Raw genomic sequence first — 14,067 nt, 5'->3', positions numbered from 1 at the left:
TTTGTTATGAGACAGAACATGGTTGGATCCACAAAATGTGCTTTTGTAGGCACTGGCTCTCCGTCTGTCTGCTTAAGGTAAAATAGCAAGAATGATGGTTGGCTGTACAGGTGACACCAGACCAGGAGTCCTCAAGTAATACATGCCAGTATGGTGGCAGCACTACGTAATGTATGATTAGGATGGGTTCATTGAACTGGAGATAGGAGAAAAACTGGCTTAGAACAATGCATGCATGGCAGGTTGCTTGTGTCCTTCACAGTGGGACATTTTTCTCTTCCTAGACTATAAGCATGACCTTGATTCCCTGTCAGGGGTTTAAAATCCAAGCTTAAAGTGGAGTTTGTGCCTGGAAACACAGCATAGAGACATCCGTTCTTCCTTACTGAGATAGTTCCTCCTAAGGGGAAAAAAAAACCCAGCCTCAATGCTCATAAGTAGAGACTGATATGGAAGCTTAGGAGATATGGAACAACAACAACAAAAAGCTGTAGAGAGTAAGTAATTAATAGGAAAGGAGACTTTAATATGTCTATTGTTTGGTCCGAGCAGCAGGGAGTGAATGAGAAGTTTCTATTGATGAAGTGGGAGACTTCACGCAATACCTGATGAAAGGCTCTCTTCTGTTGTCTCGGGCAGAAAGATCTGATTACTCTTTGGCTGTGAGAGAGCAGATATGTGGGCGTGAGTAGTGCTAAAGCAATGGCCAGTTGCACAAGCACAGAGACGCTGCTTTCAGGTCTCTGACAGGCTGCGTGGTTACGTGCCTGTCTGAAGGAAGAGACTAGCAGTATGCCTTCCGGCTCCATGAGGAGGAAACACGAGAGGCTGAGATTGTGACTCCCACACTTAGACCACATGGGAACCATGAGCTTACCTGTTTCCTAAAAGCAAATAAAAGGCTGTTCCTGATTTCTTCCTTGGCTTCTTCATACCTCCTTCTGCTAAAGAAGACTGAAAACTAGAACTCCCCCTATATCAGAACTTCTCTAACAAGAAAGAGAACCTGTCCTTGTGAGCAATGTGAAGCTTAAGTACAAGTGTCGAGAAACTGACTTGGGATTTCGGGACCTTTTATTTTGATACAAGATGTTCTAGTGAGATACATACACAACACTCTGTGTTGCCTTTTTTTTCTTAAGCCCCTACTTTACAAGACACATTAATGGCTCCTACTAATCCTTACACATAGCCCCAGAGAGACAAAGTTGGCAAGCGCCAGACAATGCTGACAGGTGAAGAAGCTAGTGGAGGCATAGTAATCACTGAATGATGATTTCAATCTGGAGCCTTCAAAAGCTGATCACAGACCTAAGTAGACATTGGGAAAGACCCTGCTTTAAGGGAGAGCCTTCAAGTCTAAATCATTGAAAATACCTGGGCCCTGTGGTTAGGAATAATGGACATCCTGTCAGACTCCACCATGTAGATAGATGAGGTTGATGTGAGGGTCTGGAGGCAGCTCAATCATTACCATTTTGATAGATAGATCCCAGTAATAGTAAAATACACGAATAGAGTGCCTACAAGATAGCAATCATATAAGATGTTCTATTTATTTAGGTGGCATCTTCCAAAAGATTCTCGTAATAACTGATTTTCTTGTTTTACATCTGTGCCTTTATAGTCAAGACTAGTTTTTCTTTTGCCTCTCCCCCCGCCCTTTCTGTAGATTAGCCCCGGTGCTTGGACGATTTATGAAAGCTTAACACCTAGCATGGAACTGGCATAACTTCAGTTGCTCCCCAGGAAGCAAATACATCACTGGAAAACAATGCATTTTATGGCACTGATAACCGAACTGTGCTGTGGTCAGTATGTAAGCTTAGTACATAGTCTGGGGGGTTGACAGTAGAGGATGAGCCGGGCGGTGGTGGCGCACGCCTTTAATCCCAGCACTTGGGAGGCAGAGGCAAGCAGATTTCTGAGTTCGAGGTCAGCCTGGTCTACAGAGTGAGTTCCAGGACAGCCAGGGCTACACAGAGAAACCCTGTCTTGGAAAAACAAAACAAACAAACAAACAAACAAACAAAAAAAGACAGTAGAGGATGGCATTATGACACACAGCAAACAGTTTGATTGTGCTAACTTGTTTCCAAATCAGAAGATCTGTGAGCTATTATAGAAACTTCGTTATGTGTTATAAAATTAAGTGGTGAATGAGAACCCAATTCGCTTTCATGAGCAATCTATCTTTGAGTGGTTTATAATCAACTCTAAGGATGCAGGAATACTCTTTGCTGCTGATCTTACCCATAGATCTCTATGGAGGAAAGGTCTATCCTTAAGTGCATCTACCTTCCTAGCTACACAGAAGGGTGATGGCCCTGCCTTGCTACAGCACTGATGGAGGTAATGACTACAGGACAGATGGAGGCTGTCCTGATGAAATGGACCCAATCCGACATAATTCACTTCATCTGTACCTTGAGGCTTGTAACAGTTGTCTCAACCCTCTCCTCAAATGATTTGAAAGTAGGAGAATTCCTAAAATAAGAAAAGAGAGGTCAGCTCTTAAGGCTCGGTGTCTCAGTAACCATGTTGTTTGGTTTTCAGTTCTTGTTTGTAAATAGCGCTTCTGCACCAGAGCTGGCTGTCAGCTTGTGACTTGTACCAACTGTCTTAAAGTGTGTTTCATTCCTGCCCAGGTAGGTTCAGAAACAAAGGCATCGCATATTTTGAAGTAAAATCGTCAGATACCTGCGTGTGCAATAAATAACATAGCACATGGAGATGGTCCAACTGTAGTAAGTTCACATATGGGGGGATAGTGTTAGGAACTTAAGTGGTGCATGAGAACCCAGTACACTTTCATGAGGACTCCAGAGTCCTCCGTAAGTCATTTCCTCGGAGCCAATGGACTGAGAGCTAATTTTGTTTTCTGCCGCAACAGTCCTCTTCCTAACTCGGTGTGTTTGCTTGTTTGTTTGTTTGTTTGTTTTAGTGAACAATGGAAGATCTGTTTAAATGTCATGCACAAAGATTTCCAACTTGGAAAATTAAAGGATTTTTTTTGTTTGTTTGTTTTTTGTTTTGTTTTTCAGTAAATATGAGACAAGACAGACAAGAAATAGCTCAAGGAGAAAAAGAATGTTCCTGGATTTTTTTTTTCTTTCTGTGCCTCAAAAAATAATGATGTTGGCAAATTGCAGGTAGTGGCGTTTCTGAAAGTTGATGTTCTCCTTGTTTTATGGTGGATGCCCCACCCTCATCAACTCTAAATCATTTCTTTGACATTATATATATATATATATATATATATATATATATATATATATATACACATATATATAATTTTCCCATCCTCTTAGGAGATGGAGCCTTTCTACCTTATAGGCATTTTATTTATGACTCAAATATTGTATCATCTATCTTCCGTCTTCTGGCCTTCAGTCATTTGGTGCTTTCTTTGTTGGATTTGCTCACAAATATTTCAATTAGATTTTATTAAGTTTGATAGGCTGCTTGTTTGTTCTTGAGTGCAGAGGACAATAAAATAGGAGGAATAGCTTAGAGACTCTTGATAAGGGAGTATGGATAGGACATTTGGGTTTCGCTATAAAGTGTGGCATGAGCCATGTCTCTAGGATGGTCAAGAGGCAACCAGTGTGCAAAATATATTCTCTGGGTCTCTGGCTTTGTGTAGGATTGCTCCTGCAACTTTGTCAGTCTCCATGGATAGAAATGTACCTCCATTCTGGCTGCAGGGTATAGCTTTGTACCTTGCTCGTGACTCAAATATTAGTCAAGTCCCTGTGAGTAATCGTTCATAATAACCCTGTTTTGTGGTGAAATTACATTTATATGACTCAAAATTATATAGTGTGGTACTTCATTTTCTCCTTGGGCTTTATTTGTCTGAGCCTGCCTACATGACATCCATCATTTATGTGGGCCTACAGTGGATAGACTGATAAGATGGATGTCTTGTGCATCTATGTAGATTATTAGTAAACTTATTTGCCTCTCAGACCTAACTTCAGGAAGTTCATGAGGTTTCACTTGACCTTTAGCCCACAAGATGGATTTTTGATTCACAGAGTGAAACTTTGTTTGTTTTTTGCAATCCTTCTTTGGACACCCAGATGTAAGCTTAGAGCTTACATACAAAGAGCTACATACAAGCCCTGTGTTAGACCACTCGGCCTGGGTTCCTTATGGGAGCTGCTAACAATTTGCTTGAAGATGAACTAAGCAATCTTATTTCTACCAAATATGGAAAACCAAACACAGTGGTTAAATTTCCCAACCAACTAATTGAGCAAATATCCCCAGTGTAGAAGAGACTTCATTAGACATTAAAGAATAAACATTTCCCTAATTAAATTATACGAGAATGCACGCTGAAGGACACGGAGAGCTGGTTAATCAAATTTAGTTACACCATGTACAGCTATAAACTTTTGGTACTACAAATGACCCTAGGAAGGATTTGGTTCCCAGGGTCTCAGAAACTGAATTCCCTCGGTGTGACTCTAAATCACAACGTACACTATGAAGCAAAGAGTGTCCAAATTCAGACGGAGGTGTGGGAAGGTCTAGAGGCTTGATGTGCTCCTCTATTCCACAATGACAGGAGCCCAGGCTGCTAGAGCATCATGGGAAAAGCAGCAAACCTGGTTCCAGCCTCTTTCCCACCCCCCCTAATACAGTGCAATCAGATATCAGTGAAATGGTTTTAGCATGGCTGTAACATTGATTGTTGGCAGAACTATGCTACAACCTGCCTCTTTTCATTACCCTGTGAACATCCATGCCTCTGGATTATTACCGCTAGGAATTTTGTTTTGATCATAACGTATCACTAAGCCATGTTTCTCACCAGTAATCTATCCAGGATTGTAGTGGTCTGTCATTGTTAAACTCGGCAGACAACTGATCTCAAAATCTTAATGACCTCTTTCACAGAAATGCCACCCTATGAGTCTCCCTTTCTTTCTCTCTTCTCTCCTAGGTTTACGTTTAATTATGCAAATGTTTTTAGAATGTTACAGACCTCTTGTTAGTGCTTCATATATGTAACTATGTTTTAGCCTCATAAGTTCATGCAAAGCAGCTCTTAATTCTTTACAGTGTGTGGTAAGGAAATGGTTGATATAGGCAAAACCCTTGTCTCTGGTCTCAGGAAGAGTTGCATTTATAGCCAAGTGTGTATCAGAAACCCAAGCCCAGAGCAAGTGGCCACCTTCCCTCCTGAAGATAGTTGGAAAGAAACATGAGACATAACTATTAAATGTTACTTCATAAACGTCACTTCATAAACGTAACTCCTTTCACATAAAGTGATATGGGGAAGGAGGCCACAAGTAAAATAAAGAAACGCTTCAGTACATTCTGCATTAAAATGACGTGAGTATTTTTTGCACATTACCTCATGGCAGGCATGCTTATGGAATGGCGGATGGAGGACCTTCAGGACAAAGCACATTAAAGGGAGGGAAGAAGAAGAGAGCAGAATTTAGGTTTGTAGAAAAGTCCTGGATGGACAGTTCTAAAACAGCAATTCTAAATATCCAAAGTATTCCTTGCCCACCCAACCAAGATGCTATTTGTTTTCCCTTGGCATAAGTAGTCGCAGTCAGCTTCTGAGGGTACAAGCAAAAATAGATGAGCAGTGGCCAAAGCCTGCTCTCTTTCCTAGGGGCACTGCAGGAAGTCTGGAAAGGAAGGAATCCTTCAGCCTGACCCTGGTCTCCACCTCCTTCTCACACTGGGCAAGAGTGAAGAGCAGCACCCAGGAAAGACAGCCAGGTGGGTAGATGCCAATGATCCATTGTACAGAAACTGTCCAGAGGAATGGAAATGGTTAAGGAAAGGCTCCCAAGAAAGCACATGCTAGGTAAACACAGTTCACCCCCACAACCAACACACACACACACACACACACACACACACACACACACACACCAGCTAGAAGGAGAAGACTTCTACATCCATTCTAGACTAATTGTCAAGAACAACTGGTAAAAATATAACCACACCTGAGAGTTTCAGGATCTTAATCTTAGAGTAGCTGACTTATCATGTCCCCTTTCATCGTGTGGTATTATCTACTGAGTTTTCTCCAAAACTGGAGTGAGACAGTAGGAAGAAGCAAACTGGGTTCCATTGTCCTGGGCTAGGGCTTGCTCTCCAGCCACATTTTAAATAGACCCTGCTTTCTCTTCTGAGAACAATGGTATTCAACTTGTTTGTATGGAACAAGCCTTTCTCAGGGTTGCCTATGAACACCCAGAAACACAGATTTCATTTATATTATGACTCAAAACACCAGGAAAATTACAGTTATAAAGTAGCAACAAAAATTTATGGTTTAGCGTTACCACAACATGAGGAAGGTTGAAAACCAATGCCCTATAAGCTAACAGGTTTTGGATCACACATCCCAGAAACTATTAACTATGGCCATTGGGATGGGCAGCCGTCTACTGAAATGTCAACAGTCACTCAGGCAGCATTTGTAGCCTTTCAAAGACTATATATAGAAACTGCATTTAAAACATAGTACTACAGGAAATTCAGCATTAACAATCTACTCATCTCATTAAATACAATCTGGGGAGAGGGGTGGGGTGTGGTGGGGGTGGACTACATTCATACTGTGATTACAAGGGGAAAAAGGGCTTAAGTTGAAGTCCTTGGTGATAGGTTTTCTCCGCTGATGAAATAAGCCAATTCAAGCTGAATTAAAAAGTATATAAAAGAGGTTTACTGGGGCGGCCTGTCAGTCAGGCTGAAAAGCACTAACTTATTAAGGTAAGTATTGTCTAGTAAAAATGTAGAAATTGAAGTTCAGACATCAGTGTGCCAAAGTTAAATTCAAAGACCAGTGATAGAGGAAATAGTTCTCTGATTCTCAACTCCACGTTCTACAAGTTTTATTCAAAACAAAACAACCTCGACTTCTTAATGTCTTTGTATACTAAGGATCAAGTCAGTGTTGGAAGAAATGGTGCAGACAGAAGAAATCTCATGCTAAGAGACTGCCCAGCAAATGAAACCAGTAGGGAAGATTCACAAGTTAAATGAACACCAGTGGATTTAGTGATGAGCAACTGGCCGCTTCCTTGTTAACATGGATGCTCCAGAAAATGGTCTTGTTTTTCTGGTCATGGCACAGCATGAAGGGAGCTGAGAGCTATTGGGTAGAAGGGACTGGCAGGGGAGGAGGAAGCTACAGACCTTCTCACACAGCCTCACACACTCAACATAGTGTGCTTACCCAATAGAGTGAGACCTGCAGCCAGGCAGCATGGGAAAGAAGAATAGGGCAGAGTTAGCATAGACATTGAACAAATGTCCCCTTGTGGCTTTTATTCCTTTGTAGGAGCCCAAAGGAAAGGTTTAAGCAACTCCATTGGCTGTTCTTTTGAGTACACAGTTTGTCTTCTCTGTGCCTGCTGAGAGGAAAAGGTCCCAGGACCCAGAGTAGATATGGATATCCCTGGAGACTTAAGGTTTGGATAAGAGTTCCTCAGTATTTGCACATAGCTTCTATACTTATTACTTGCATTACATGTGATACCTATCACAGGGTAAAAGTCATATAGCATTTGCCATGCCTTGTTACTTAGAGAATCTTAGTACAAAAATTTGTACATGTTCAATAAAGATGAATCAATACTTTTTCAACCTGCGGTTGGTGGGATCCACAGACATAGAAACAACAGCTGATGGTGCTGACTTTTCAATGTGTCTTAAAGATTTTTGTTTAACACTCTGTTAAAATTTTTCTTTAAGTTGCTTTTGCCACAGCAATATACTGATGGCAAGGCTCCATCATATGCTTCCTCTGAACATTCGGTCTCCACTGGATCATGGTTTGGACAGATTCACTGAGAACTGGTGAAAGGTTGCTAATGTTGTTATAAGAACCATCCCAACAGATTTCACCTCATGGATATCACATGACTTCAACATACGTGTGGAGAAAATACTACTAATGCTATTTACAAATGGAGAAAAAGACTGACCATGGTCATGAATTTGGTCCTGGAACACACAGAGGAATTTTATAGTATAATGGAGACAGATATAGGGTAACAGCATACTTTTAAAAAATTAGGAAAATGACACCCTTCACAATAGTCACAAATAATATAAAATACCTTGGTGTGAATCTAACCAAGCAAGTGAAAGATCTATATGACAAGAACTTCAAGTCTCTGAAGAAAGAAATCAAAGAAGATCTCAGAAGATGAAACGATATCCCATGCTCATGGATTGGCAGGGTTAATATAATAAAAATGGCCATCTTGCCAAAAGCAATCTACAGATTCCATGCAATCCTCATCAAAATTCCAACTCAATTCTTCATAGAGATACAAAAAGCAACTTGCAAGTTCATTTGGAATAACAAAAACCTCAGGATAGTGAGAACTATTCTCAACAACAAAAGAACTTCTAGGGGATATTGGTACAGAGACAGGCAGGAAGACCAATAAAATAGAAATAAACCCAAACACCTATGGTCACTTGATCTTTGACAAAGAAGCTAAATCTGTCCAGTGGAAAAAGGTCAGCATTTTCAACAAATGGTGCTGATTCAACTGGAAGGCAGCATGTAGAAGAATACAAATTGATCCATTCTTATCCCCTTGTACAAAGCTTAAGTCCCAGTGGATAAAGGACCTTGATATAAAACCAAATGCATTGAAACTAATGGAAGAGGAGGTGGGGAAGAACCTCGAATACCTGGGCACAGTGGGAAAGTTCCTGAACAAAACACCGATGGCTTATGCTCTAAGATCAAGAATTGACAAATGGGACATCATAAAATTGCAAAGCTTCTGTAAGGCAAAGGACACTGTCAATAGGACAAAATGGCAACCAACAGATTGGGAAAAGATCTTTACCAATCCTACATCCAATAGAGGGTTAATATCCAATATATACAAAGAACTCAAGAAATTAGACTCCAGACAACCAAATAACCCTATTAAAAATGGGGTACAGAGCTAAACAAAGAATTCTCAACTGAGGAAACTCGAATGGCCGAGAAGCACCTAAAGAAATGTTCAGCATCCTTAGTCATCAGGGAGATGCAAATCAAAACAACCCTCAGATACCTCACATAAGTCAGAATGGTTAAGATCAAAAACTCAGGTGATAGTAGATGCTGGCAAGGATATGGAGAAAGAGGAACTCTCTTCCACTGTTGGTGAGATTGCAAGCTGGTACAACCACTCTGGAAATCAGTCTGGTGGTTCCTCAGACAATTGGACATAGCATTACCTGAGGACCCAGCTACACCACTCCTGGGCATATACCCAGCAGATGCTCCAACATATAACAAGGACACATGCTCCACTATGTTCATAACAGCAATAGCTATTATTTATAATAGCCAGAAGCTGGAAAGAACCCAGATGTCTTTCAACAGAGGAATGGATACAGAAAATGTGGTACATTTACACAATGGAGTACTACTCAGCTATTAAAAACAATGAATTTGAGAAATTCTTAGGCAAATGGATGGAACTAGAAAATATCATCCTGAGTGAGGTAACCCAATCACAAAAGAACACACATGGTATGCGCTCACTGATAATTGAATATTAGCCCCAAAGCTTGCAATACCCAAGATACAACTCACAGACCACGTGAAGCTCATGAAGAAGAAAGACCAAAGTGTGGGTGCTTCGGTCCTTCATAAAAGGAGTAGCAAAATACTCATGGGAGCAAATATGGAGACAAAGTGTGGGACAGAAACTGAAGGAGGGGTTGTCTGGTCCAGAGAAGGCTGAGTGCCCCAGTGTGGGGGAATCGAGGGCGGGGAGGTGGGAGTGGGTGGGGGCACCTCCTCATAGAAGCAGGAGGAAGGGGGATGTGATAGGGGGCTTCTGTGGGGGGATGGGCAAAGTGGATAACATCTGAAATGTAAATAAAATATCCAAAAAAAACCCAAAACAAAACAAAAAACAGGACATGGACTTGAAGCCAAAACCAAGTGGGGAAAAAAACAACAGAAAGTTTAAAGTAAAATATATTTTAACATTTCCTACAATTTTATAAACTGACACAAAAACGTAAATACTTTTTTTTCTCACTTGAGGGTATTGACCTGGAGAGATTTTTAAATAGCATGTACACATTACTTGTTTAACTAAAATTGAAAACTAAAAAGTCTTTCTAGTACTTGATAAAAAACTAGAAATATATTTCTGACTTTTTTCAATGTTAGACAAATTTTCAGAACTATATTTGAATCTCTAGAAACATATACTGCATGTCCCAAGGTTTTCTGTCACTGTTTGTTGGAAATGAGGCGAGAGTCCCAGAGCTCATAAGTGCTAGGCAACTGCTTTACTACTGACATAACCCTAGTGTATGAACAGCCACTGCACAATAAAAACTGTGTATCTTTATATAAAGTTGTAATTAATGAACAGTGTGGAACTCCTGGGACATGAGTTAGGCACTGTGCCAAAAATAAAGCACTTTAAAACAGGAGTAAAGGCTGGTGACAACTGGTTATCATACCCTGGCACGATACGAACCAGAGTATACGAGCATTCTCTTGCAACAACCTTTGTTCCTCACGATTTAGAGAAACAAACAAGAGGTGAATCCTGATTTCCTTCATGTAAGGGCCACCTTGAGATGGGCATATAGTAAAGATCAAACTAATATTTAAATGTACAGTACATGCCATGCTCTGTAATACCCCAATGATGCTGCTACTTGGGTTTCCCTCACTTTGATTTCACTGGATGGAACCCAAGAGCTCCCTCATGTAAGCAAAGTGAGCCCTCCACTACTGAGTTACAGCCTTAGCCCAGCCCATGCTCCTCTCCTCCACAATTCACAAGGGAACACATTCAGGTAGAAGATGGATCCACTGCATTCAGCAGTCACTGTCCCACATGCCTGGTACAGAGGCAGGTTCCTAGCCTCCACCCGAGCCCCTCTGAGCACAGTCTTAGGGAAGTGCAATTTGGAAAAACATGTTTTTAAAATGCTTCAGAGATGTTTCTATGGACTCGTAAAGATGGAGGGACACTACTTGGCAGTGTTGTATAAGGTTCTAGTGTTCAAGAGAAAGATTTCAACTGCACATGTAAAGACCAAACTTCATTAACAGGACCAAATAAATATATTTTGTCATATACAAGGGGCAGAAAGGTGTTTCTTGTATAAGAGATATTTGTTCAAATAAATAGTTTGATACCACTGATACGACTTCAAACTTAATAAAATTAGAAGTAACTAATAATACAAAATCACATGATGCCTCTGAAGGCTTTCACTGTCTTTTGATAATGTGGTATTAATAAAAATGAAGATAAAACAATGGAGAGTGTCCACCTCCATCTGTAACTGACTATCCACATGAATAGTTAAAATGATTAATGAATGTGAAACATGATCCAACAACCTTTGATATAAAGAACTAAATACAAAGACATGAATATTTGTTTCTAGGGATCAAAGCTTCAAAGAAATAATAGTTTAAGAAATTTATAACATAAACATACACATAAATTTTTTAAGGAGAAACTTAAAACTTTCCAACTTAAAAGATAATTTGGGGTGGACACTGGTGGTGTGTGCCTTTAATCCCAGCACTTAGGAGGCAGAGCTAGGTGGATCTCTGAGTTTAAGTCCAGTCTGGTTTACAGAGTGAGTTCTGGAGCATTCAGAGCTACACAGAGAAACCTTTTTTTTTTTTCTAGGAAAAAAAATGAGTCTAAGAGAAAAATAAAATTGACTTCTAAAGAAGGATCTCCTAAGCCACATCAGTCAAATTCAAAATAAATCAGCAGGTATTTAAACAATACAAATATGACAGTAATATTGTGGAACCTTTCCCATACATATAATTTAAAAAATAAAAATATCCTATATAACACTGTGAATATAGAAACCCTGTTTCTACAGTAAGAATATTAGGTATAGTTCACAGTCTATCTTCATGTCCTCTTCTGCTCTGTAAACTGACAAATGTCTCAGAGAGTAGTCACTTACAGCTTTTACTGCTGTTGTATACTATGTGGTGATTCGGTCATTATAAATGAAGGGGTAAGATGATGTATGTATCGATATACTGGGAAAGGAAAGAAAGAAAACCACCAGAAGTGTAAGACAAATAGTATCATTGTACAATATAAAATATACCAGATAGTTGAATCCAAATATATAACCTACAATAATTTATCTGAGTAGATTCCACGGAATATTTTCCTCCATATGATGCTTAATATCCATTGTCAATTTGATTAGATTTAGAGTTATTATGGGATGTGTCTCTCACTAGCCAGTGGCTCCAGGACTAAAAGGAGAGCTTCCAAGTTCACCGCTCTGCTCTACTTCCTGACTAGGGGTACCTTGCAACCAGTTGCCTCAAACCCCTGCTGCCGCCATGATTTCCTGGTGGGGATGGACTACACCTTGAAACTATGAAACAAAATGAATTCTTCCTGGCATTGCCTTTTCTGTACACGGCAAAGGGAAAAGTTAATAAAAACCAGCCAGGTTCTTCGTGTGCTGGGTTGTTCTGAAACCCTTCCTCATTCCCTCTACCTTCTGCATTTATTGGGAGAAAGCGTATGGTTGGGGCTAGGCTTTTAAATCAACCTTCAAACAGAAAATACCCCAATGTGAAAATGTATTTCTGTTAAATTAAATTATTCAATTAAAGAATAACCTCCCTATACACAGTGCTCTTTGGCAGGGTTCCTGTGTTTTTCTGCCGACTTACCTCATATCTCCAAACTTCTTGCTGATGGCAGTTCCCACATTACTGAAAGCTGCTGTTGCCTTCTGCCCGGCGTGGCTCAGGGTTTCGTGCGTTTTTTTTGTACCTAGAATTAAAAGAGAATCATGATAAGAGTCAGAACGCAGTCCAAGAATGGAGTCGTGAGAATTCTGAGAACCTTATGAGAAAACTCCAAGAGGGAAAAAAAAAAAAAAAAAAAGGACAAGAGTTTTATGGTATGGTTTGAAAGAAAATGGCCCCACAACGGGTCCATAGAGAGTGTCACTATGTGGGTCTCCCAGCTCTTGTGGCTCATTGGCTGACGCAATCCATAGGGGGCAGAGGGAGCAGAGATGGAGCAGAGGGATGTTCAGAAGCCTTGTGAGTACTTAAGATAAATAAACGACATCTTGACCAGCTCTCAGGAGGCAAATCAACTTTACTTAGGGTGATTCAAGGCTTATAATGTTTTGGGAGTCTGAGGGTAGGAACATCCAGGATAGGCAAGGGTCATCAGCTGGCGGCTTAGGGCACAGAGAAGGAGAAGCCCTGCTAAAGAAGGGAGTCTCCTGATTTCGAGGAGCCCTGAGGCAACCTTGGACTTCAATCTTAATTAGTAGCTTTTCACTGAATCACCACATCACAAGAAGGTGTGGCCTTGTTGGAGGAGGCGTGGCGTTGTAGGAGGAACTGAGTATCTGGGCTTGAGCTTTGAAGTCTCAGAAGCCCAAGCTTGGCCTAGTGCATCTCATTCTTTGCCTGCTGCCTGTGGATCCGGAAGCGGAACTCTCCACTAGCTCTCCAGCACCAAGTCTGTCTGCATGCTGCCACGCTTCCCACCACGAGGATAATGGACTCAACAAGAGTTGCCATGGTCACGATGTCTCTTCACAGCAATAAAACCCCAAGACAGTGTTGTGACCTCGATTTCTTCAAAACACGGAATTGTTCTTGGAATGTAATTTCATGCTTCTCCCAGGGGTAGTGGATGGGAGTGAGTTTACTTCAGCTATTGTTATTCATGTGCTTCTGTGGAAAAAAACATGTTTTTGCCATGTGCAGTTTGTCCTTGTGACTTTATTCGAGTGACTCTTCTTAACCCTCAGAGTATAAGCTGTCTGCTGCTCTGAGTAGAGCTGGCCATTGCCTGAGGCTTTAGTCCACCTCACCTTTAAGTCCTCCACTTTTCCAGGTGCATGCCGCCAACTAGAGCTGTAAATAGTAAGCAAGGAAACAGAATTGAAAGACAAGGAGAGGGGTTGGAAAGATGGCTCAGCCCTTAAGAACACTGACTGCCCTTCCAGGGGTCCCGAGTTCAATTCCCAGCAACCACATGGTGGCTCACAACCATCAGTAATGTGGTCTGCCGT

General features: G+C 40.8%; 1 protein-coding gene across 1 annotated transcript in view; it reads right to left on the bottom strand.

Moving 5' to 3' along the window:
• Positions 1–14,067, bottom strand: part of Tpd52l1 (TPD52 like 1) — a 96,545-nt gene that overhangs the window by 3,727 nt on the left and 78,751 nt on the right. Inside the window, 4 exon segments of the mRNA XM_076927921.1 lie at positions 2,427–2,487; positions 5,372–5,410; positions 7,223–7,237; positions 12,701–12,803. Coding sequence (XP_076784036.1) covers positions 2,427–2,487; positions 5,372–5,410; positions 7,223–7,237; positions 12,701–12,803 — 218 coding nt within the window.

The sequence above is a fragment of the Arvicanthis niloticus genome, chromosome 30 (genome assembly GCF_011762505.2).
Source record: "Arvicanthis niloticus isolate mArvNil1 chromosome 30, mArvNil1.pat.X, whole genome shotgun sequence".
Lineage (NCBI taxonomy): Eukaryota > Metazoa > Chordata > Mammalia > Rodentia > Muridae > Arvicanthis > Arvicanthis niloticus.
Note: the sequence above shows the minus strand (reverse complement) of the source record. Positions and strands in the feature narration are given on the sequence as shown.